The 26,503-nt window shown below is 41.3% G+C and overlaps 1 protein-coding gene across 1 annotated transcript; it reads right to left on the bottom strand.

Annotated features, from left to right (window-relative positions):
- Positions 1–5,318: 5,318 nt before the first annotated feature.
- On the bottom strand, positions 5,319–11,969 carry LOC147906087 (linamarin synthase 1-like). Its single transcript, XM_087385872.1, has 5 exons — positions 11,652–11,969; positions 11,490–11,538; positions 11,150–11,364; positions 9,672–9,725; positions 5,319–5,537 (listed from the first exon to the last, which is right to left on the bottom strand). The coding sequence occupies exons 1-5, from the start codon at positions 11,967–11,969 to the stop codon at positions 5,319–5,321; spliced, it is 855 nt and encodes a 284-aa protein (XP_087241998.1).
- Positions 11,970–26,503: the final 14,534 nt, after the last annotated feature.

Genomic DNA, 26,503 nt, shown 5'->3' with positions numbered 1-26,503 from the left:
TGCAGAAAAGCAAAGGCAAAGAGGGGATGCTGTAGCTTCTTCTCATACTTTGTATACTCTTTGGAAGAAGAACTTTGGATATGTTAAAATCCCAAGGAGGCAAAAAATGTCAAAGTGCAATGTCTGTGATGATTTAAAGCGAGCGATTGAGAGTGCAACATGTCCAAATCAAAGGGAAATATACAAAAAAAACCGAAAATCTCATCATGACCTTATTCGACATTCCAGACAAAAATATGCATTTTGGAAGGAGCAAGCTATTTCGCATCCCGATGACTACATGTGCCTTATTGTAGATGGCATGGATCAGAATACAACAACATTGCCTCGTTTTGTTGCCACTCCACCTAGATTACAAGGAAAGCACTTTCTAAAGACACATCTATGTGGAGTGTTAGTGCATGGAATTAAGTTCTTTGTAGATATATGGATTGATTCCTTGCATCTACATGATAGCAATCAAGTTGTAACATCTATTATGAAGGCAATTCGCAATATACATGCAGAAAAAGGTCGCCTACCACCGACTTTGAGAATACAAGCTGATAATTGCTGGCGAGAAAATAAGAATGTACTCATGTTTGCATAATGCTCCATGCTAGTTGCTCATCGAATCTTCAATGAGGTCGAATGTGGATTTTTGTATGTTGGGCATACACATGAGAATATCGATCAGGTTTTTAGCACAGTCTCAAGGGAGCTTAAATGCAAGGATGTGGAGACAATAGATGACTTGGTAAGAAGATGTGGCAGGCAAGTTGGTGGTCGTAAGGAAAGTACAGTATGTGAGAGGCTCGAAAGAATGTATGATTGGAAGAGCTTCATTCTACCTTCATACAAACGGGTGGTGATGCATTGACAGGTCATACCAATCCACACTACTTTCGTTTTTTGTTTAAAGATGAAAAACCTGTAATGCAATGGCAACAGTATTCTCATGATACAAAATGGGAACCTGAAGAACCTTACAGTCTCTTAACTTCAATTCCCAGCAAGGAAAGGTATCCAACATGGGCTCCTATACAAGAATTCAATGAGAGGTCTAACTGTGAAATAGAAGGATTAAAAGCATTTATTACATACAAAGAGGAAATGCTCCGGAGATATCCTGATTCAAAGCCTAATTGGAGAGAACACACTACCACTGTAATTAACAAGACACAAAATTTAATAAAGGACCTTGAGAGAATGCGAGGCTCAAAGGATGTCAAGGAAGAATGCAATATGTTTTGGCCAAATGTTCATAACGATTTGCACCCAGCTCCAGTCTTTGAAAATGAATTTGTATCATTACTCCCACGTCCATATTGTGACCGAAGAAGAGAGAGTTTATGCCACAAGTAGATATAGAGGTCGATTGTTTTGTTGTGGTTCGGCCATCGGATGATGAATGTGAAGTTTTGGGTTGCAAAAGTAGTTGATGTGCAAAGAGATGAGCAAGGGAGAGCTACAACATTTACAATGGTATGGTATGAACCAAAGGGCAGGAAGGAGAATATGGATAACAACACATTGTATACTAATTGTATAATGAAGGAGTGGGTCCCAAATGATGAAGCGGTCTCTCAAGTTTCGACGGAGACAATCATAGTGTCTTGGCATTCAAGGGCAAAGAAATCAAAGAAGCGCATGGGATATGAGGTAGAAGGAAAAATAAAAATACCACAACAAACTATTTTGCATATACACGAATTTTTTAGGATGCTCGCCATGGAGGAAGTAGAAGGAGAGAGTGCAAATGAAGAATGTCCATGATTAAAGCTTTGTATTGAAGTCCATTGAAGGATTTTATTTGGGTACTAGGCAAGAAGCCAATCCAAGATAATTATAATCAGAGTCATCACCTCCTATGTCAAATGAGAGTCAAAATATGCACTGGATGTCACCCAAGGGTGAAGGCTTGCCAAGACAATAGGGAGTTAATGCAGATGGGACCTGGCAAGGGACTATCACATTGAGCAATAAGACAATGGGGAGTCAATGCACCCAAGGGGCAAGGCTTGGCAAGACAACTTGTGGGAGTTAATGCAGATGGCACCTGTATTTTGCACTGGATGTCACCCAAGGGTTAAGGCTTGGCAAGACAATAGGGAGTTAATGCAGATGGCACCTGGCAAGGGACTATCGCATTGAGCAATAAGACAATGGGGAGTCAATGCACCCAAGGGGCAAGGCTTGGCAAGACAAGTGGGAGTCAAATTATGCAGATGGCACCTGGCAAGGGACTATCGTGACATTGAGCAATAAGACAATGGGGAGTCAAATTATGCAGATGGCACGAATTGAGGCTCTTTAAGAGCAACAATTTAAATTGTAAACATATGTTCAATCTATATCATTTTGGATATAAAGACTCTAGCTGAGAGCAACGTCTTTCAATGTAATCATATAATAATAGCTATAATTGCTATTATACCTCTTTGGTTCAATACAAAACTTGGGTCTTATGGCATCATGTCTTTTTCTATTTATTAAAAGTTTTAAAAATTTTGTGCATATTGCAATTGACAATGTTATTTTCATGAAATATTTAAGTCTCCTTTCATGGATTTATAAATTTATCACGTTAAGGAAAAACGTCAAGGAAAAATATTAAAAATAATTAAATTAACAAATAACTTAGATATAGCTAGAATTTCTAATACAGGATTATTTCAAATTCTTGCATGTTGGTGCAAAAGTATAGATTGAAAAAACAATATTTTTATGTGAATATGATAGTGCCACAAAGTGAACTTTTGATTTGGGAAGAATATTTTCAGAAAGTAAAATTTTGATTTGGGAAGGATATTTTCAGAAAGTAGTGTTTTCATTTGGGAAGGATTTTTGGGCTTCGTCCAAAAACAAGTGAAAAAGTCCAAAATTAATGAAATAGGTGTTGGTCTCACAAGTTTTGATGGAGACAGTCATAGTGTCTTGGCATTCAAGGGCAAAGAAGTCAAAGAAGCACATGGGATATGAGGTAGAAGGAAAAATAAAAATACCACAGCAAAGTATTTTGCATATACATGAATTTTTAAGGATGCTCACCTACCTATCCCTTCAATTCAACAATTGTTCTACTCTAAAAACATCCAAAAAAATCTCATTTTTTTTCCATTTAAAGAACACACTCTTTTCATTCAAACGCTTCCTATACTCCACCAACAATAGCCATGCATTAAGCTAGCAAGTGTTGGGAAATGGGTGGTTCATGAGAGAAGCAAATGCATGCAAAACTGTACCTGAAATCCCCTAAACAACACTACCTACTTCCTTTGCAATTGACAATGCTACTAGCTTAGCAATCCCATCACCTATCTATCCCTTCAATTTGACAACTATTCTACTCCAAAAACACCCAAGACACTCTCTTTTCACTCAGACACTTCCTACACTCCACCACCAATAACCATGCATTAAGCTAAGTGTTGGGAAATGGGTACGGTGGTTGATGAGAGAAGCAACAATTGATCGTACTTGAAAACTCCCTGATAGTGGCCCCAAAAATGTGTAGTCCTTGTCAATGACTCAAGTGTCATTGGGATCTTATTGGAACATTGTTGGAGATCTGACCTCCAGCTATGCTCGTTGAGAGAAATGCAAGCAAGAGCTATCCACAAGTGCCAGTCATGTGGCTCCTAGGTTGCTGCAATTGTGACTCCACAAGAAGGAGAAGGGCAAGGGGAAGAGGAACGAGAGTGGAGAGATGGGGTAGTAAGCATGGTGAAGAGGGAAAGATAAGGAAGCGTGGCAATCACAAAGGGCATAACATTGAAACAAGACCAAACCCATGAAGGAATAAGAGAGATTGAGCTTGTATTCCAAAGATGCATACAACAAATGAATACCAAAGTCAAAGATCTGCCCTTATATATAATCCATATTTTGAAGGGAGGGCCAAGCCTATGCTCTCTATACCCCCGGGGGGTCCACTAGGGTTTATCGTATGGTACCACATGAGTGTAAGGGAGGGGGGTTATATAAGGGAAGGAAGGTACATTTTATAAGGTAAGGTCCTATAAATAGGGGGTAGAAAAGGGGAGTTTTCATATATTTATTGCACGTAAGTGACGTCTCCTTATTACTACTGGTGAATCCCCCATGTCTATACCACTCTCTTGGCTAATCATTTTACCCACTTTTTGGGCCAACATGGCTTTAACGCAAAGGCTTAGCTATATTGACTCATTCTGAACACTTGACATTACTAAAAATCTATTGACTCCACCATCCAAATCCATCAAAATGGCATTGCTAACCAATGTGGTTAAGAGATGGAGGAGCTTTGAAGAGGTGCTACCCCTTTAATGCAAATTCCTTCACCCTTTCCCCCTAGTGTGAGCACTTTTAGGTATGCTTTTAGCATGCAACTCAACCCTTTAAAGGTAATGCCTTGCGGCAGTGAAGCTATTTTTTGATGCCCTCCTTGTGTGCCCTTCACAAAAGTTAGATTGTTGGCTTGCTACCACGTAAGGAGCTTCCGCCGCATGCTTTTCTTTCACTCAAGGCTTCCCTTATGGCATGCCAAGCATTCCTATTTAGATGGCTATCTCTCCATGTTGACTTTGAAGATAGAAAACCTTCAATGTCTTTCGAAAAAGTTAACTAAGCAGATTTTGGGTTGGGATTTTTTGACTCAGAGTCTAATCATCTGAGGGTTTTAATGAGAGTAAACCTTCATACAAATTGCAAGGCATCTTGTGTTGCAAATACTATCAATACCTTGGGAAACAAAACAATCAAATAACCTTAGAAAATGCAACACTACGATAGGACATCTAGCTAACCTTGGGCTATAGCTCAAATGCGAAAAAATGAAAGAGGTACTTTTCCACAACTCCAAGCAACAAGTTTGGAGTAGAGAATCTGATTGGAAGTAGGTGAAGAAGGCATGATGTTCAGGCCTACCTCCCTCCCCTCAACAATCAATCTATTCCTCGTACCTCTCTCTATGACTAATAGTAGAGATGCTTCAAAGTTCACTCCCTCAAAGAAAGCCATTTGCATAGGATCCCCACAATTTGTACACTATTCCTCCATAAGCAAACTATGTGCTTTCAATACATTAGATGTGGTTTGATTTTAATCATCAATAGTGATTCTCAAGAGACATCAAAGAACAACTACATATGGTTGCCTCAATGACAAAACAGGAAGTTGCATGAAAGTTGAGAAAGACTACTCTATATCACCTTCATAAAACTTGACTATTAAGAAGGAAACTCTTTGTAAAACTTAGTAAACTTTTATGCCATCAATGGCACTTGCACACCTAATTTAGATTATGATCTCATCATCATGTCATCTATCCACTTTTGTAGAGACCTGCAAGGTGATCATCCTTTCATGGTAGCCTTCTTCACCTCTTCACTCAATCTACCCACTCTGCTTCTTAGCTCCTTGCCCTCGTCTTCTCGCATCAATCTCCTAACACCCCTCTCTACTTCCAACCTTCCCAGCTTAGCTGTAGGTTCCATTGAATAATCGATATCCTGCGGAGTCACCAGCTCCAGCCCAACTTTCCATCTCTCCATTACCATCTTGTAGTTCGTCCACTGATCCAGAAACCATGGCCACATAATCAGTGGCACTCCCATACTGATCCCCTCCAGTGTTGAGTTCTAGCCTCCATGTGTTAGAAACCCACCGACGGCGAGATGAGATAGCACCAGCACTTGTGGTGCCCAAGGCACTATGCGTCCATGATCCTTTACTTCCTCAAGATAGCCTTTCGGCAAGATTTGTGCCAAGATTTGAGTATCCTTATAGCCTCTCACTATGCATAAAAAAGGCTTCTAGCTTGCCTTGAGCCCGAGGGCCATTTTGTGTTGTTGCGTTTCCAAAGCATTCACTACTGAGCCCATTAACACATAAAAAATAGTGTTTGGGGCATGTGGATCCAACTAGGGAATGCAGTTATCCTCTTGCCAAAAGCTAGGTTCGGCTCGGGTATCATCATACTCATCCCCGTCCATGAACCAATCTCTATATAGGGAAAAAGAGGATTCTCTATATCATTTACTAGTTTAAAATGAGCATAACTAGGAACTGTCCAAACTAGAGAAAACAGAACATTTCCTACTTAGCCTATCTAGGGAATCACTCATGAAAATTCCCTACCTAGTGAAATTCACTCCCTAGTTATCTATCTAGGGAATCTTCCCTATATATTGAAAATTCCCTACCTAGGGAAATTCACTCCCTAGTTATCTATCTAGGGAATCTTCCCTAGGAATATATAGGGAAGATTCCCTAGATAGATCACTCCCTAGATAGATAACTAGGCAGTGAATTTCCCTAGGTAGGGAATTTTCATGAGTGATTCCCTAGAGTCCCATATATTTTCCTACTTAGCCTATCTAGGAATCACTCATGAAAATTCCCTACCTAGGGAAATTCACTGCTGCCTAGTTATCTATCTAGGGAGTGATCTATCTAGGGAATCTACCCTATATATTCCTAGGGAAGATTCCCTAGATAGATAACTAGGCAGTGAATTTCCCTAGGTAGGGAATTTTCATGAGTGATTCCCTAGATATTCCTAGGGAAGATTCCCTAGATAGATAACTAGGCAGTGAATTTCCCTAGGTAGGGAATTTTCATGAGTGATTCCCTAGAGTCCCATATTTTTTCCTACTTAGCCTATCTAGGGAATCACTCATGAAAATTTCCTACCTAGGGAAATTCACTCCCTAGTTATCTATCTAGGGAATCTTCCCTAGATTCGAAAATGTTCTATTTTCTCTAGTTTGGACAGTTCCTAGTTATGCTCATTTTAAACTAGTAAATGATATAGAGAATCCTCTTTTTTCCTATATAAAGAGAAAGCAATATGGAATTTAAAAAATCATTGTCATTTTTTCTAAGTACTCTAGTTAAATAAAAAATGAAGCATTTAGTACTTCACATCTTCCTTGGTAGCTACTCATTTTATATGTAGAAATTTGAACTTGTAAAAACAAAAAAGGACTAGAGGAATACGTAATTGTTTGTATGATCACATAAGCTTAAATTATATACACAATAAGATTCAATAAGAGCATCAATAAAAGATAATAAAGTTCCCTTCTTTAGTTTTTCTACGAACTGATAGCTCATAATCTTATTCCTACTTCATTTAAACTGCATCAAAGACAAAAAGTAGATTTTGAAGCTTTCACATAATTTTTCCTTATACTTCATATGAACATTCAGAAGAAAAAGTGAATAGATTATACCACCAAATTTTTTGAAAGTTAAAAAGAGCTAAGCGAGCTCGATATAACATGTTTGAATAGGTATTTGCATTGAGCTATATCTCATACCAAAATCTCTACATCCTCTAAACTAATGCCATATTAGATTGTGTCTTGACTTTAACTTTTCAACTTTGAATGAGCCAATGTACAATGTCTCTAATCATTTCTTTACTATCTGGTTTCTTGTCCCTAGAGTAGCTTTTGAAACCACTCTCGGTTTTCTTAAGCTTCAAGTATGTACTTTTAAGAGAAAAGTACATATCAGGAATCGTGTTGTGTACACCCATATATTTCAAGAGAATTGTCTCCATATTCTCTTTTTAAAGATCATCCACTTGATGCCATAATAACAAAACAAAAAGTCACAAGATAATATTTAAAAGAGAGTAAATAATTTATGCTATCAACCTCATTAATGAAGAATTTTACAAATAACAAATATCACTTAATTCTTTACTTTCACTTGAAGTCATGTTCATCTCCATGTCTACACCTTGAAGATCTTTTAAATTCTATTTCAATAAAAATAATGAAATTAAAATCAAAATATAAACACCTTGAATCATAAAAATGAAAAATTTAGTAGTAATAATGCCTTGGAATCTTTCCTTTGGACTTTATCACTCCTTTGTACACCCTTTTGCTCCAAATGGCTTTTCATCTTTTCATTTATCTATGAAATGATACAAGATGTGGTATTAAAGAATTATATAACCATACAAACTACTTTATATACAATACAAGACAAAGGTTGTTTAAGAGTATCGCTTCAATGAAAACTCTTACCTTCCTTTTTCTTTCACTTTTTCTAGATATCTCACTTGCAAAATCATCCGAATTTCATATGTGATCCTAAAAGTAAACAAAAATAACTCTAGAAAACTTGAGTTATAAACATATTTGAAAAGAGGCAATAGTTTAAATTTGAAAACTTAATCATAATGATGTTTGAAAAGAATAGGTAATTCATACCTTATCTTGGTTTTTGGCGAATGGTCCTTCCTCTACTTCACACATATCTTTCCCATGTAGCAACTCTGAAAATGTTTTATGACGATTCGATTCTACATGTCCTTCACCATAAGAATCCTTTATAGAAAATGTTCAAATTAGTTAGATGGTTTATATAAAGCGTCATAAAACTTGAATGAGGAACATCTTTAAAAAGAGACAATAGTTCAAATGTGAAAACTTAATCATAATCATGTCTAAACAGAATAGGCAATTCATACACTATCTTGGTTTTTGGTGTATGCTCCCTCCTAGGAGCTCCTTGCCATAAAGTTTACTTTTATCTGTACCATGCATCTTAGGTGGCCTAAAGACGTCATCATAACTAGGTGTTAAAATTGCACCCGAGACTAGAACAGGAGCAAATAGAGGCCTATCTTGCAAGGAAGCATGCTCCTTATCTTCTTCGTAAGACCCATTTCTAGGTGCATCTGTAGGATCTCCTTTGCCATCTATATAGACAATATATGTGTAATTTCATGAGGTAAGTGCATAGTACAAAATTCTAAACATAGCATCGTATAAAACTGAAGTCAACCCATAACATAGTCCAAACATAGGTGCATAATAGAGAAATGCAAACAATGAAATGTTTAAGCATAGTACAAATCAGCCCCCCCTTTCTCCCACTCCCTAAAATCATCCCCTCTCCCACCCCCCACCCATTCTCTTCATTGCCCCTTTCATCCAATAGTCTAATTCAGCCACCCCCTTCTCACATCCCCTGAATTCAGCTACACTTACATCCCATTTCCTAAATTCAACCACCTCTTTTCCTCTCACAGCCTTCCATCCCATAGCATAATCCTGCCTCTTCTCCCATTCCATATCCCTCATCCACCCCTTAAATTCAAGCACTCATCTTCCTCGCCTACCTTTTCTCCCCCCCCATCGCATACCCATAAGACATTACAAACATGAATGTCTAAGCATAAAAGGACATACCTTTAATATCCTTAATCATTGAATCCATGAGTCCTAGGAAACTTGGATTTTCCCTCATCATTTTCTCCAATGTTGTTGTCATGTCCGCATTGCCGCTAGCCATCTTACACCTACATAAACATGATTCAAATAGAGTAACTAAATGTAAGTATCAAATAAAAACAAACATAAGGATTTTTTTTTTGAAATTATTTAACAACACATACCGTATACTATTTCATATGCTTTGAATGATGTTATCTTCATGTCAAAGACAAAAATCCTAAGATTGCCACATGATAGGGGCTATCTTGGCTTTGCCCTCAATTCTCATGTTCTTGGTTTTGATAACTTTCCACATCTCCTTGATAGATATACATAGCCACCAATCCTTCCATTTATTGTCTTCCATGATTACTTTCCATCTCTTTTCTCTAACATAAACCATATCCAACCATGCTATTTTCACTTGCTTCATTGTGTAGTCAACAACTCTTACAACTGCTCTGAACACACCAGCCAGCCTGCCTCCAACTGCACCTCGACTTCCATCAACGCCATTTCCTCAACCTACAACTCCAAGAGGCAGCCTCACAACAAACAACACCTCCACGAGCAGCATTTCGACGGGCAACGACCTCCAAAGTGTCAAACTTCCACCTCTGAGGGTAGGGATAGCTAGAAAACACCCAGGTTAGTCGAGGCAACCCCAGTTTGGGTGACTACAGTCATGAAAAAGCCATGTGTCAAGCAACTCTCCACCCTATCCTCTAGGGTCACCACACCCTAGTGACACGTGTCCATCCACCCCTTAGGACATGTGGCAGCCCTTAGGCAAAGACACGTGGTAAAGATAAAACTTAATCATGGCTAGGAGTGGTTAAGTGAGTGGAGTTAGGATCAGTTGTTTGGACCATAGTTAAGTTTCTTAGCCTTGGGTTAAAATACTGCCACATGGCACAGGGCCACCTCAACAAGTTTCTTAGCCTTGGGTTAAAATATTGCCACATGGCACATGGCAGAGTAACCCTCGCCAAGCATAGTTTGCAAGCAGCGTATGAACCCCTATGCCACATCATCAATTGTCCCTCTTCTTCATAGAAACTTTGACAAGGTCTAACTTGCAATCCAAGAAGAATTTGCACATGCTCCAAAAAGGAAAAGTGATCGTCTTTTTGAGCTCTACGTCTCTGTAAAGTCAGTATCATTGTTAGCAATTAGACACTACCAATATTGAAAGAAATCAATTGGTAAGACCTTTGCAATAAATGAAAAAGCGACGCATGAATGCAAAAAGCATGCCAAAAGTACAAGTGCATGAGATGACCATAGCACAAAACATGGCATCTACACATAAAGCATCAAGGCACATGGAAGAACAAAGCATCATGGATCAAGCTACATCAAGCAACGAAGCGAATGCCATCGACATCAAGCATTGAGAAGCAACAACCTTGTCACCTTCAGCCCATATGTTTGTAAAATAAACCTGACCACCTGAGAGTAGCCATGTAAGCACTCAAGGGAGGATTTGATCTTGTAACTCACATCTGACCACCTTGCAGTAGCCAAAGGATCATGGCACCAAGGGGAGGTGTTGAGAGTTGTGGTGCCATGAGCACATAATTAGAGGCTAAGGTATGGTATAGGAATGTATTAAAGTAACCACCCTAGGATGTGAACTACATGATGTGAGGATGTGGATTGAGGATATCCACAAGGAGAGATGTGGATCAGAGGATAGAGGATCCCACAGATGTTGACTATTCAAAGGGCACTCTCTATATAATAGGCATATCGTGTATTGTTGATATAACACATTTTGAAACAGATTGAGTGTTGCCTACTCCTTGTGTCTTCCCGTATGGGGTTCATTGATTATTTTGAGCCTCCATGATTTCTCATGTTGTTTTATGATTAGACTAGGCTTAGCATGATCCTACATTGTGACATGGTCCTAGTGGGAATATGGGGAGCTGTAGTTTTTTAATGACCTCGTTTTCAAGCGCGTAGAATATATTGCAGAGGATATATGCAGCCTTTGAAAGACTCTTATTGTTCTGTTTAATTAATCCGTATAGCCAGCGTGTTAGCCATTCGAAGCCCGCAGGATTGCGGAAGTATGGAAGATCAATACCACGAAGGGCTGGTAATCCAGGAACGAAAGAGCTTATAAGATCTGCGCTCCGGCTCTCGCAACCACGTTTCACTGCAGATTGAAACTAATTCAGTACTTACAAAAGGGAATGTACGCCTACACCGTTTGCCATTCATCCACTTAAAGATAGTTCAAAGGAAACGGGAGAATTTATTCCCAGCAGTCAGTGAACTCACCCGTCCCAATCGATTCATCCATAAGACCGTCAACCACCAGCAATGGCGTCTGCAAGTATATTGCAAGTACAGATAGAGACTGCGGTCAGAAGAGGGTCCTTATTTTTTGGAGACATCTTGGCTCCATGGTAAGAAATAATCCACGATATTGATGCAAGTCACACGAGTTCCTCGAGAAGTGACCTGTGCGATGAGGCTATCGAAATTTCGACGTATGTTCTCTTCAAAGGCGTCAATGTGGTGCCAAATGTCGGAGCTGCGTTCCTGGACGAGATTGAGGAGAAATCCATCGGAGACAGACTCGAAGGAAATAGAGGGGTGGGCGAAGGAGGAGGAGGAGGGGAGTTGGAGGCGATGAAAGTCGTATTCGGTGTAGACGAAGGTAACGGAGAAGCTTGCAAGCTGGAGCATGGGGTTGATATGGCCTGTGGCGGGGAAGGGAAACACAACTGCGTGGGGAGGGGATATGGCCATCGCCATAGCCAACAAATTTGCAAGCTCACAATCAAACAGAGGCAACTTTAGATTGATAAAAACCACACCTCTTATTAGACAGTCACCAAGCATTACACGTCTACAACATTCTTCTATGTATTAGTGGTTCTCATATACTATGCACTTTGAGTGGCTAGAACTATTTTCCATAAGAATGGGCACATGCCCATGCCTCAATAATCTGGGTTTAGGCAAGTCTACATACACACCCCCATGGCTGGGTTGTAAAGTACTTGTATCCATGGCATGAGGCTATGTGTTCTAGCCCTACCACCCACTGACCCATTAAATTTCCCTCATGAAGAAATTCTCCTGCCAAGCCCTTAGGTAGGGGGCCTTTCCCACCCAAAGTTGTCTAATCGAAGAGATTCCTGTGCTCAATTATGGCTCGACATGTGGCATCTTGTGCCTATACTTTTAGGTGGGTGGGCGGGCAGAGCTTTGGTGTGTAAAAAGCCTTAGAGGCCGCCCACCCCTTGGCTGCTCTGCCTGCCCACCCCTTGTCTAATTAATTGAATTTAGAGAGCACTCATTAACACAGTCAAGTGACAATTACAAAGAGGCTTTTTGACTCAACATCCTCTTCTTCTAGACATAGAGACACATGCTTTGGTCAAAGATGATGAGCTTTTACTTAGTCACAGGAAGTTGGATTGACAAGTTGAAGCTAATAAAAAGGTAAGAGTGGCGTTCGTGCCCACATTGGCAGCATCAATCACATATAATAACATAAAATATTCAAATAACCAAACTCAAACGGTTGGTTCTAAGGATGGAACCAAAATACAGATGCACTAAATGCTCTCTCTCTCTCTCTCTCTCTCTCTCTCTCTCTCTCTCTCTCTCTCTCTCTCTCTCTCCCCCCACGCATGCACGCATGCGTGCATGTGCATGCACACACACACATAAGTCATCCTATATCTACATTTAAACATCATATGATGTCAAACAAATGAGTGTCTACATCCTTGATTTATGCAATTTTGAAGGCTTTCAAATAAACTTCTAAAGGAATCTAACTTGTTAACAAACATATACTATAAAACATGAAAAGAAGAAGACATACTTATTTGGGCTTGATTTTAAACTAGCCCTTTAATAAAGAAATCTTTTGAATATCTTACAAAACACTTGCTTTGGAATTTTTTTGGGATATACATCAAACTTAATAGAATAGAGCTTTGAAATTCTCATGAAACAGACATCAAACTAGAAGTCATCCTTGATGGGTGGAAAACCATGTGGGACAAAACATATGCAATAAATAAGTTAAAAAATATAACTTTATTATACATCTTTGCAATTACTGAATTTAGATTATACATGAAACATATGCAAGCATATGAGTCAAGAAGAGACATGATTTTAAAAGTCAATGTGAAGAAAATGTGTAAGGAGAACCTTTAAAAAAAAGTTAACATATACTAAAGTAGTCATGAATGGCGTTTGTATATGAAAAATATGATATTGAAGCAACTTGAGACATAATTCAAATTCAATATATAAGCTTGTAAACATCTATACTTTGTTAAAATGAATTTGATAGAAGGCAACAATATTTTAAAAATCAAAGTAATATTTGACAAAGGTACAACACTATCAAATAATGAAGATTTTATTATCTAAGAATTAACTAAGAAGAACATTTATGACTAGCATGTGATGGACTATTCCATAGGGAAATCCTAAGCTAAGTTTTGGTTTGAAAATTACTAATAAATTACAATCACTGTCCCATCATTTTGGCACGAAACAATTATTGAGGGTTCAAGGAGATTCCACCATCCAAACTATTTTAAAGTGGACACATTGTTGTACACAATGTCTTAGAATGGAACCTTGTGCCAACTTGCAACCAAAAGTCATACAAGTAATAATCCATTACCATATTTGAGATACTATTATAGATAAACTCATTAGTTCATATTGGAATCTGCATTATTAATCAACATTCTTAACATGCCATATTGGAATACGCATTTTGGAATATATGTATTGGAATACTCATTCACCAATATTCTTAACACGGCATCTATTAGCTCACAATTGTGACAACAACAAGAATTATTTAGGAATGCAAAACACACAAATGTATCCTACATGCACAATACTAGTTACAAATCCACAACTAAATAACTATCTATGAAAGACACCAACCCACAATGACCAAATAAAATTACCAAAGCTCACAACGTCTCATGGCACACAATCATACAAACTCCACTACCCTGCATAGTCTCAAGAACATGCACATGCACATGCAGACTCATTTGCATGAAGACGTGCACGTGTGCAGATTCATGCACATACATACTTGCATGCATGTGCACGCACATGCATGTAGGCCCACGTGTGTGTGTGTGCACATACGTGCACACACACACACACATGTGCACGCACGCACACACACACACACACACACACACACACACACACACACATGCACAGGCACACGAGCATGCCCAATCATATTATGTCTACGTAAATTGTATGCATAATAAGGATTTGGATTGTATCTTGTAAGATGAGAAAGCATATGGCCATACTTGAGGTGGCAAACATCTCACTTGTGTCCACCCCACCCTACCACATCGATGGGCGCATGAGTGCATTATGTAGGACTCGTTGTGCATAGTTTAAGCACATATGTATTTTTATGTGCATTTAGAAAGTTGTGCATATCCAAGCATATAGTAATTTTTATATTATATCTCTATAATATAGAAATTACTATAAATATATATATTTTTAATGGTAATTTTAAGATACACTCACACCACACACACACACACACACACACACACACACACACACACACATGACCTTCAAGTTGGCATTTGTGTATCTTAAAATTAGGAAAGGATCACTATGTGATGCACTCAGTTTTCATATTGAGATAGAAGTTGGATGTTTATGAAAATATGGAAACTAAGGAGGAGCTGAGGAGTGTCATGCCTGATTGAACTATCTGGACTTATGCTTCATATGGAAGATACCCTCCACCCACTTGTGCATGTGGAAGGGGAATCGGTTGATGGGGAGAATTGACTATAAAATGAGGGCATCGCCTTGATACATGATATTCTCTCCAATGTTTTCTCAAATTATGTATTTCCTATTTCTTTCTAATGCTAAGAAATTTGGACCCATTCTCACATTTCCCATGGAGTCTCTTTCTAGCCCCTTTCTTCCTTTTCTCATTTCTGTGTTTCTTGAACTATAATACTACTCAATGACATACCTCTCTCTCTCTCTCTCTCACACACACACACACACACACACACACACACACACACTTCCTACACCCTTCTCTCTTTTTTGTTCAGACCATGGCCCCCTGGTTTCTCTCTCTCTCTCTCTCTCTCTCTCTCTTTTTCTGACTAAGTGCTTATTCTTTTCATTTGTAGGTTTTGAATTATCCCCAATCTTTTTCCTACTACCTTTTTTACCTTTTTCCTTGATGTTCTCCTCTTGTGCCTAATTTCTTTCTTTTTTTAAAATTGTCTTACTATTTTCTTACTATTTACTTAGTTACTATTTCTTTCTTTATAATAATCATTGTTATATATTTTATTTTCCTTTCTAGGTTTTTTATCCCTTTTGAATATCTTTTAATTACTCTCCCTCTTATTTTCAAAAATTTCCTCTAGAAACTATTTTACTATTTAATATTTTCTAATGTGCTCCTAATTTAATTTATTTAAAAGCAATTTATTGTCGCTCTTTTATTTAAATCTTCTAAGCCTATCTTTAGAGGGGCTAATTTTAGTCGTCCTATCTGTAACTTTTTACATAAATTCTTGTTTGTTTATAAGTAACACCCCCTCGCCCCCCTTTTTTCTAAAATTTCTTGTCTTGTTTAATATTTCTTTGCTTGGTTAATTTAATTTTGTCTCCTTTAAGACCTAACCCCCTCTAATTAATCTACTCCTAACCCCCTTTAATTAAACTACTCCTACCCCCCTTGTTTTGTTCCTAATCCCCCTATTAATTACACTTCCTAAACCTATCTACTATCAAACTGCCCGCTGACCCCACAACAACCTAGCTCTCTATCCCCCGACCCTCTAATTCCCGACCCCTGGCCTATAAAAGATATCCTACTCCTACTCTAGCCCATCACTAACCACGATCCGTATGACTTACCTTTACCTTGCTTGCCTGTCTTTTCCTCTCGCTTGCTACGATGCCTACCCATGTGAAATATCTCAGCTCCATCGCTCTAAAACCCTTTTGTACCTCTAAGTCTCCCAAAGCCTCTAGTAAATAGTACATGCCCACCCTACAACGCTGCTGATGCTCCTTACAAAGATCTCCCCTCCCGTGCGGCCGATCACCCCTCGTTTTCATAACTCCTATAGTTGAGCCTCGACTCTAGTGTACGGCTGTGCGTGTACGGCTGTGCGACGACAGAGCCTAGGGTAGAATAACTCCTGGCATGAAGCCCGATTCCCACGACCTATGGATTCTCAGGTTTCAAAATTTTCCCCCATTTTCTCACTCTTGTTTTTTTGTAATTTTTTTGTATTGCCCCCCTCCCCTCTCTCCTTTTTGTTCCCCCCTCTATTTGTCTATAGATCCCTTACATTCCCCCTCAACATACTACTCCTTCCCCCCCCCCCCTTTTTTTCTAAAAAATTGTTTTTTGTTATACCCTTAATTCTCCAAAGTTTTCCTATTTAATCTCTTTAGCTACCACGCTAAGTTATCCATAATCCCATCTCTTATTTTCCTAAATTCTTCCTACTTCTTTTTTCCTAGTCTTAAAACTACTCTAAGGTTATTTTAATTTTTTATTTTTACTAACATCTACCTTGAAGGTTTTTGTTAAAAAAAAATATTTTTTATGCTCATTTATCCAGAAAGTTAATCCCTTCTTAAGGAATTCTTTCAATTTATACCTTTACCTAGTACTCCTTCCCACACCCTTCTCCATATTTAACTATACTCCCTTATCTCTTTCTACATTTTTTCTCCCTCTCTAACCATAATACTCCCAGTTACTCTATAAAATTCTCACCCTTCTCAACATATATGTACTTCTAACTCTTAAAAAACCCCTCTCCCCCCCAAAGGTTTTCCCCCCCCCCCTTACTGATTCCCCCAAGTAAATATTTCTCGTTATTATAAGTAACCAAGGTTATTCCTATACACTTTCACTCTTATAAAACCCATCTTTTACACTTTAATTTTTTACAATGTGCTGGCTAAGTTTATGACTAGGCTTTGAATTTATTGTGACCACGATAACAAGGGAGGAGGGTTTATGACACATGTCTTCCCAATTTAAGATAACTTGCTTCTTATCATGTTTTCTTGTTGGATGATGGCAGGTATGCAGATTCTCCTCTTCAGTAAATAAGATGTGTGTCAGGACTGCACCGGTGTTATAATTTTTGTTTACACTTTTGTACCAACTTTTGGTTGTGTGAACAACCATGTAGTAAATAATTTTTTATCCACCCTTATCCAAGCTTCGTGTGTCATGTTGTTAAAAGGTTTTTTATTTTAAACACACACACACACTTTGCATGTATCTTCTTTCCCTTTCATGCAGTCCACCTCTCTTCATATTAGTCCCTCCCAGATCATGTCATTCAAATATGTCCCCACAATTGGTGCATTCAGCAATATAGTGTTTCTATGGCATGGGTTGATTTTTGTTTACATTTTTGGTGTTGCTATTGGGATATGGGACTCCCCACAAATATTCACCACCTCGAGTTTGTTCAAGCACTATCAACCTATGTTCATTCGCTCTAGATGTAGTGCAGCCTAGATTTTCTTTCCATAGCCTTAGCACATGCACTAAGCATAGTCCATGTACTAGATTCCCATGGGGGCCACTAAAAATTTTGTAAGATAGCACGTGCTATCAACAAAATGTTTTTTATATTATTATGGAGTTACAAAAAATATATGTACAAAAGGGGTTTTACAATTCAAAAAGTGAAAATTTTCATACATATTAACCATCTCAAAGTCTATAGATGGGGAGTATATATTTTATAAACATCCATAGGTAGGGGGTTTTTTTAATACCTCTTGAGAGCACATGCTATATGGGGTTTTAGCATAGTGGCCCCATTGAGGCTAGATTAGGTCTCCAATCTCTATAGGTGACATGGTAGATAAGCCACGTTGCAGATAGGGTCAACAACCTAGGACACCTTGTAGTAGGTCACCTTATTCTATGTTGATGGTCTATATCCGTCACCCCTTTGTTGACCTGTGACCACCCTAATACCCTACTCTTGGCGAGTGCATGATGCTCATGCTTGTCAAAGTTCTTAGTTTGTGAATGTGTCCTCTCTTGCACCCATTAATTCACTTGGCATTGTGCATCCTAATGATACATGGTTCTAGGGAAAACACGCATTTTCTAAATAGGTTTGTAGCCTCCAAGTGTAAATAGAACTGTATGGATATGGATGAATGATTGAATAACTAAACAAAGCAAGAAAATGTGTAAGGAACAAACAACTTGTATTACTAGGATAAAAGGGATAATGCATGTTACAAATAACCATAGCTATAAAGGATGATCTCATTCAACAAGGTGTTGGTGGAACAATCCTCAAACTTACCTCGTCTCAAGGGGGGCTCCTCGGAGGGTTCACCTTTGAAAATTTTAGTCTACCACGTGCATTCAAAAGGAGGGGTATTTTAATTCCACTTTTTAAAAAGTTTTAACAGGTTTACAATAACAAGAGGGGGTTTTTTATTTAGGTTTAGAAAAAAATCCGTTAGTTCATAAGTAAAGAGGTGTGGTTTTGTTGGGAAAAATTTTTAGTTGTGGGGTTTTTTGAATACCCCTTGAACGCAAGTGATACCTAGGATTTCTTAATGGTGCACCCCCCGAGCGGGGCTCAAGGCACAAACCTAACTCTACCTTGAGCAATAAACACTTATTTCATTAATTTTGGACTTGTCAATGTACAAATTCATTTTTACATATACTTTTGGATTAGTTTTCATATAAAATTTAAGAAAAACCCAATCTTCAAAGCACATATAAAAACATAAAAACAAGCATTTTTTTATATATTTTTTAAGGACATGAAACTAAAATTATAAAATTTAACGCAGCCTAGATAAGTTACATGAAAAAATAAGATTCGGTTGTAAACTCTCTTAATATTTAATGGTGTTAATAAACACCTTCAAAAGTTAAGCCTGAGATAAGTTACACAAAAAAGAGTGGTTCAATAAAATTTATATTTTCAAAAACTAATTTACTTACAACTCATAAGAATTGAACATTCACATTAATAAGAAGTTAAAATCTTAATAAATTTGAATTTAAATAATAAAAACTATAAAGTACTTTAACTTAAAGTTTATGAAAAAATAACGTAAAATAAAGAAAATAAGACTTAAAATTAAAATTTTAATATTTACGTAGAAGAATATATTAATTCTCCCTAAAAAGAAATAAATTAAAGTAATAATAACGAATGTAAGTTAAACTACTTTTAAAATTTTAATTTAAAATGTAATAAAATTAAAATTATACTTTTTATATTCCAAAACAAAATGCATTATAGTCTAAATTAAACTAGTAAATTGAAAATGAAAGTGAAACTCATTTTAAATTCAAAAACAAAGAAAAATTTAAAATTCAAGTTTCTACAAGTTTTGCTTTTAGCATACATTTGTCTTTTCACATCCACGCGTTTGTCTTTTCAAACACAAGGTTGTCTTTTATCACAATTTTCAAGTTTTCACACGTTTATCTTTTCAAACACAAGGATTCATAGTTTAAAAAAAGGCGGGAAATTTGAAATTCTAGTTTCCACACGTTTCTCTTTTCAAACACCAAGGTTTATAGTTTTGTTTGTTTAAGTTTCGACTAAATCACACACCAATCTCCTCTAATATGCCTCATTGATCGTAGCTCCCAAATTCTTCCATCAAAACATCTCTCCTTTATCTCTTCTTGATCGTCGCCCACTCATTTTTTCTCCTCATTGGTAAGATTTTCTATCTCGATCGTACTTTCTCTTGTGCCCTTCCTCTCTAAATTTTCATCAAACACCAAGGTTTATAGTTTTGTTTGTTTAAGTTTTGACTAAATCACACACCAATCTCCTCTCATATGCCTCATTGATCGTAGCTCCCAAATTCTTCCATCAAAACATCTCTCCTTTATCTTTTCTCGATCGTCGCCCACTCATTTCTCCTCTTTGTTGGTAAGATTTTCTATCTCGATCGTACTTTCTCTTGTGTCCTCCCTCTCTAAATTTCGTCCATCTCTCTCACTCTTCTCTCTCTCTCTTTCCTCTCCGCTCTAGTCTACGTTTCCTCTCATCTTAGTCTACTCTCTCCCCTCCTCTTCATTTCCCCTCTCTCTCTCTCTCTCTCCCACTCTCTCCTCACCTTTTCTCTCTCTCTCGCTTGCGCTCCCCACTCTCTCTCTCACTTGCCGCGGCCTCCCCCCTCTCTCTCTCTCCCCTCCCTCTCTCTCTCTCTCCCCTCCCCTCTCTCTCTCTCCCTCTCGCTGCCGCGGCAGCGGCCTCCCCCCCTCTCTCTCTCTCTCTCTCCCCTCCCCTCTCTCTCTCTCCCTCTCGCTGCCGCAGCAGCGGCCTCCCCCCCCTCTCTCTCTCTCCCTCTCTCTCTCTCTCCCCCCTCCCTCTCTTTCGCTGCCGCGGCCCCCCCTCTCTCTCTCTCTCCCCCCTCTCTCTCGCTGTCGTGCCTCCCCCCCCTTCTCTCTCCCCCCCTTCTCTCTCACTGTCGCGGCAGCGGCCCCCCCTCTCTCTCTCTCCCTCCCCCTCCCCCTTCTTTCTCCCCCCCCTCCTCTCTCGTTGCCGCGGCAGCGGCCCCCTCCTCCCCTTCTCTCTCTGCCGCCCCCCTCCTCTCCCACCCCCTTCTCTCTCTCTCTCCCCCCCTTCTCTCTCTCTCCCTCCCCCTCTCTCTCACTGCCGCGCCCCCCCTCTCTCTCTCCCCCTCCTCCTCTTTCGCTGCCGCGGCAGTGCCCCCCCCCTCTCCCTCTCTCCCCCCCCCTCCCTCTCTCCCCCCCTCTCTCCGCTGCCGTGGCAGCGGCCTCCCCCCCCTCTCTCTCTCTCCTCCCCCCTTTCTCTCCCCCCCCTCCTCTCTCGCTGCCGTGGCAGCGGCCCCCCCGTCTCTCTCTCCCCTCCCCTCCCCTCCCTCTCTCCCCCCCCTCCCTCTCCCCCCCCTCTCTCCGCTGCCACGGTAGCGGCCTCCCCCCCCCTCTCTCTCTCCTCCCCCCCTTTCTCTCCCCCCCCTCCTCTCTCGCTGTCGCGGCAGCGGCCCCCCCTCTCTCTCTCCCCTCCCCTCCCCTCCCTCTCTCCCCCCCCTCCCTCTCCCCCCCTCTCTCCGCTGTCGCGATAGCGGCCTCCCCTCCCTCTCTCTCTCTCCTCCCCCCCTTTCTCTCCCCCCCCTCCTCTCTCGCTGCCGCGACAGCGGCCCCCCTCCTCTCTCTCCTCCCTCCCCCTCTCTCTCGTTGCCGCATCCCCCCCCTTCTCTCTCTCCCTCCCCCCCTCTCTCGCTGCTGCGGCAGCGGCCCCCCCCTCTCTCTCTCCCCTCCCCTCCCCTCCCTCTCCCCCCTCTCTCTCTCTCCCCCCCTCTCTCTCGCTGCCCCCCCTTCTCTCTCTCCCCCCTCCCTCTCTCACTACCGTGGCAGCGGCCCCCCTCTCTCTCTCTCCCTCCCCTCTCTCTCACTGCCGCACCCCCCTTCTCTCTCTACCCCCCCTCCTCTCTCGCTGTCGTGGCAGCCCCCCCCCTCCTCCCTCTCCCCCCCCCTCTCTTGCTGCCGCGGCAGCAACCCCCCCTCTTTCTTCCCTCTCTCTCGTTGCCGCATTCCCCCCCTTCTCTCTCTCCCCCCCTCTCGCTGCTGCGGCAGCGGCCCCCCCCTCTCTCTCTCCCCTCCCCTCCCCTCCCTCTCCCCCCTCTCTCTCTCTCCCCCCCCTCTCTCTCGTTGGCCCCCCTTCTCTCTCTCCCCCCTCCTCTCTCGCTGCCGCGGTAGCGGCCCCCCCCTCTCTCTCTCTCCCTCCCCCTCTCTCTCGTTGCCGCGCCCCCCCTTCTCTCTCTCCCCCCCCTCCTGTCTCGCTGCCGCCTCTCTCTCTCCCCTCCCCTCCCCTCCCTCCCCCCCCCCTCCCTCTCCCCCCCTCTCTCTCTCTTCCCCCCCTCACCGCTTCCCCCCTCTCTCCCCTCTCTTCCCCCCCCTCCCCCTTCTCTCTCCCCTCCCTTTCTCTCCCCTCTCTTTCCCCCCCCTTCTCTCCTCTCTCTCCCTCTCTCTTTCTCTCTCTCTCTTTTGCTGCCGAGGCAGCAAGACTCTCTCTCTTATAATCTCTCTCTAAAAATCTTTCCTTCACTTTTCTCTCTCTAAGTTCTCTCTCTATAATAAAATTTCAAAGAATACAAATTTTAAAAAAAGTTGAAATCTATGCTTGTGCTTGCTTTTGCTCTTCCTCCTCTTTTTGCTTCTCCTCTTGCTCTTCCTTGTTGAAATGAGAGAAACAATGAGAGAAGGAGAGTATATATAAGAAAAACTAGGGTTTTAAGTGCTTCTCTCTCATTGGTTCTTCTATAACATTATCTCCTCTCCCATTGGCCTCTCTATTAGATTATCTTCTCTCTCTCTCCCACCCACTCCCATCCTCCCACCCCATTCCCACTCCCACCCCCATCCTCCCACCCCATTCCCACTCCCACTCCCACCCCCATCCTCCCACCCCTCCTCCCCCATTCTCACTCTCACAACCACGCCCATTCTTTCATCTTCCCCTTCCCACTCCCTCTCCCACTCCCATCCTCCCACTCCTCCCACCCCTCCCCATCCCCACTCACCTCTCCACAACCACTCCCATCACCACATCCACTCCCATCTCCCACCCCCCCCACCCCCCCACCCCCCCCACCCTCCCCCACCCCCACCCACCTCCCACTCCCCCATTCCCCACCCACCCCACCTCCCACCTCCACCTCTCACCCCACTCCCATCCTCCCACCCCCACCCCCACCCATCCCATCCACTCCCACCCCACTCCCACTTCCCCACCCCTCCACTCTTTTCCATCCCACTCCACTCCCACTCCCACCCCCCACCCCATTTCCCACCCCCACCACCCCCATCCCCACCCCTCTCCTCCCCCACCTCCCATTTCCCACCCCCCACCTCCCTCTCCACCCCTCCCCACCCCCACCTCCCCCATTCCCACTCCCATCCTCCCACCTCACCCCTCCCACTTCCACCCCCACCTCCCCCATTCCCACTCCCTCTCCCACTCCCATCCTCCCACTCCCACTCCCCACCCCTCCCACTCCCACTCCCATCCTCCCACCCCCACCTCCCCCATTCCCACTCCCTCTCCCACTCCCACTCCCATTCTCCCACCCCCACCTCCACCTCCCCCATTCCCACTCCCACTCCCATTCTCCCACCCCCACCCCCACCCCCACCTCCCCCATTCCCACTCCCTCTCCCACTCCCACTCCCATCCTCCCACCCCCACCCCCACCCCCACCGCCCCCATTCCCACTCCCTCTCCCACTCTCCCTTTCTCCCACTACCACCCTCCCACACTCCCTTTCTCCACTTTCCCACTCTCCCTTTCTCCCACTACCACCCTCCCAACTATCAATTCCACTATTACTTATGAATTCTAATTAAAACTATTACTTAAATAAATGATATTACTTGAAAACACTCATAGGATTTAAGGTTTAGGATTTCGTGGTTTGGGTTTAGGATTTGGGGTTTGGTGAGTTAGGGTTTAGGGTTTAGGGTTTGTGAGTTAGGAATTAGGGTTTGTGAGTTAGGGTTAGGGTTTAGGGTTTGTGAGTTAGGGTTTAGGGTTTGGTGGTTTGGATTTAGGTTTTGGGGGGTAGGGTTTAGGGTTTAGGGTTTAAGATTTGAGAATTAGGGTTTAGGGTTCAAGGTTTGAGGGTTAGGGTTTGGGGGTTAGGGTTTAGAGTTTGGTGGTTTGGGTTTAGGGGGTAGGGTTTAGGGTTTAGGGTTTGGGGGTTAGGGTTTAGGATTTAGGGTTTAGGGTTTAGGGTTTGGGGGTTAGGGTTTAGGGTTTAGGGTTTGGGGGTTAGGGTTTAGGGTTTGGGAGTTAGAGTTTAAGGTTTAGGGTTTAGGGTTTGGGGTTTAGGGTTTAGGGTTTAGGGTTTAGGGTTTGGGAGTTAGGGTTTAGGTTTTAGGGTTTAGGGTTTGGGAGTTAGGGTTTAGGGTTTGGGGGTTAGGGTTTAGAGTTTAGGGTTTGGGGGTTAGGGTTAAGGGTTTAGGGTTTAGGAGTGAGGGTTTAGAGTTTAGGGTTTGGGGGTTAGGGTTAAGGGTTTAGGGTTTAGAGTTTAGGAGTTAGGGTTTAGGGTTTAGGGTTTAGGGTTTAAGAGTTAAGGTTTAGGGTTTGAGGGTTAGGGTTTAGGGTTTAGGGTTTGGGGTTTAGGAGTTAGGGTTTAGGGTTTAGGGTTTAGGGTTTGGGAGTTAGGGTTTAGGGTTTGGGAGTTAGGGTTTAGGGTTTGGGGTTTAGGGTTTGGGAGTTAGGGTTTGGGGTTTGGGGGTTAGGGTTTAGGGTTTAGGGTTTGGGGGTTGGGGTTTAGGGTTTAGGGTTTAGGGTTTGGGAGTTAGGGTTTAGGGTTTAGGGTGTAGGGTTGTTATTGGTTAGGGTTGAGGGTTAAGGGTTTAGGGTTTAGGGTTGTTTTGGTTTAGGGTTGTTATTGGTTTACGGTTGTTATTGGTTAGTGTCTAATTAAATTTTCAAACAAGTTCTAGATTTTTAAATCATTAATAAAGTAGATTATTGAGAAGAGACTAATGTTCTTTATAATGGTTGTTACAGCTTGTTTGCAAAGGAAACTCATAAAGGAGATGGCTACAAAATTTATTCCGGGGATGGAGGTGATTTTATGTTGCAAAAGAGAAGTAGTTGCATTTGCTACAATCCATGAAAGTGATCCAAATTCTATTTGTCACTTTAGAAGACTTGGCGAAGATAAGGTGGCGGTTATCGTATCAAGGATTCTTAGTGCACATGTTGAGCTAAAGCATAAGTGTGGGGATATGGAAATCCTTGGAGATGTTATGCCCTATAATACTTCCAACAAAGCATTTATTGCATGGGACAGAGATGAGACTTATCCAACACATGTCATCAGGAATACAAAGTGCATATCTTTGGATTTTAGAGTGGGAGATATTTTACAAATGTTATCATTTGCAAATAAGTATGTAGCAGAAGGTCAAGTCTTGGGATTTGAACAAGTTGAACACTGGACATTTGCGCAGATGAGAATTTAAAAAGTTACTGATGATGGTATGGATGATAACTCAATGTCATGGGATGGTCCCTACTATGAGGTAGGTAAGGATTTGAGATGGAGCATGCAATTTTTAAAGATTGGAAAGACTCAGCATGTGGTTTTAATGATAAACATAATGTATACTACAACATCAAAGAATTGAAAGAATATGCCAATGTACCAAGCTCTATTCCTTCAGAGATGGATGATTCCAATGCACTCAACTATAGCACTGACGTCTTATCAGAAGTCGATGAGTTCATTGGTACCGAGAAAGAAAAATATTTCACAAGTGATGCCTTATCCGGGGTGGATGAGTTCATGCACATTGAGAACTTGGGCAAAGATGTCAAAAGTGTTATATTTTCAAGCATGGATGGCTTCATGGATACTGATAAAGTTCTTGGAGTCAAAGCAGGTAACTATGGAATTATGGAAATCATGCACGATAGTATAATGAGTGATGTTCTCTCTGGAGTAGAGGAGTTTCAAGACTATGGAGTTATGAAATCCATAGAAAGTGCATCAATGAGCGATGTTCTCTCAGGAATAGATGAGTTTGAAGATCATTCTGGACACTCTATCACCACTGACTATGGAGTTATGAAATCCATAGAAAGTGCATCAATGAGTGATGTTCTCTCAGGAATAGATGAGTTTGAAGATCATTCGAGACACTCTGATGCCATTGTGACAAGTGGTTCTACGATTGTATCAAAAGTAGGGATGAGATCAACAAAGGACTATTCGGTGTTTGACTTTGATTGTGAACTTGTAAATGTTACAAATGGTTTAACGAATGTATCAAAAGCAAGGATGACATCAACAAAGGAATATTCAGTATTTGACTGTCAGAGTGATAAGATCAAGGATGCAACATCTCATGAAAACAACGTGACAAATAAATCTTACAAGGAGAACTACACAAATCCAAATAAGAATGTACAGAAGGTCCCAAAACAGACATACAGATGCATGAAAAGACAACGAGTGCAGGTAGATCCAGAAAAGCAACCAAAGAGAATAAGAGTAATGAATGAAGATGTTATGCTAAAAGCAGTGCGATCTACATGCTGTAAACATACATGTATGCGATCCATTAACTTACATGACATCAAGGGTTGTAGAGAACATGTCTGGCAAAGGAAAGGAAGCAGAAGAAATGAATACCTACTCACGAGATTGTCTTGCTTTCTTGTAAATGATAAGAGAAGGCGAAGTTCAGGACATCAAATAAGGCCTCTTATAAATGGAAA

Source organism: Dipteris shenzhenensis, chromosome 1, assembly GCF_047967505.1.
Source record: "Dipteris shenzhenensis isolate YYH24624 ecotype China chromosome 1, Dip_SZ_1.0, whole genome shotgun sequence".
In the NCBI taxonomy this organism is placed as follows: domain Eukaryota; kingdom Viridiplantae; phylum Streptophyta; class Polypodiopsida; order Gleicheniales; family Dipteridaceae; genus Dipteris; species Dipteris shenzhenensis.
This window is presented reverse-complemented; position numbering and strand designations above follow the sequence as displayed.

Excerpts from the sequence above, each read along its gene's own strand:
- LOC147906087 (XM_087385872.1), bottom strand. The coding sequence starts at position 11,969 with ATGGCGATGGCCATATCCCCTCCCCACGCAGTTGTGTTTCCCTTCCCC. Across the intron at positions 11,365-11,489 it reads GGATGAATCGATTGGGACGG|TGAAACGTGGTTGCGAGAGC; the intron begins GTGAGTTCACTG and ends TTCAATCTGCAG. Across the intron at positions 5,538-9,671 it reads AGTTGGAGGCAGGCTGGCTG|TGGACGAACTACAAGATGGT; the intron begins GTGTGTTCAGAG and ends TTTCTGGATCAG.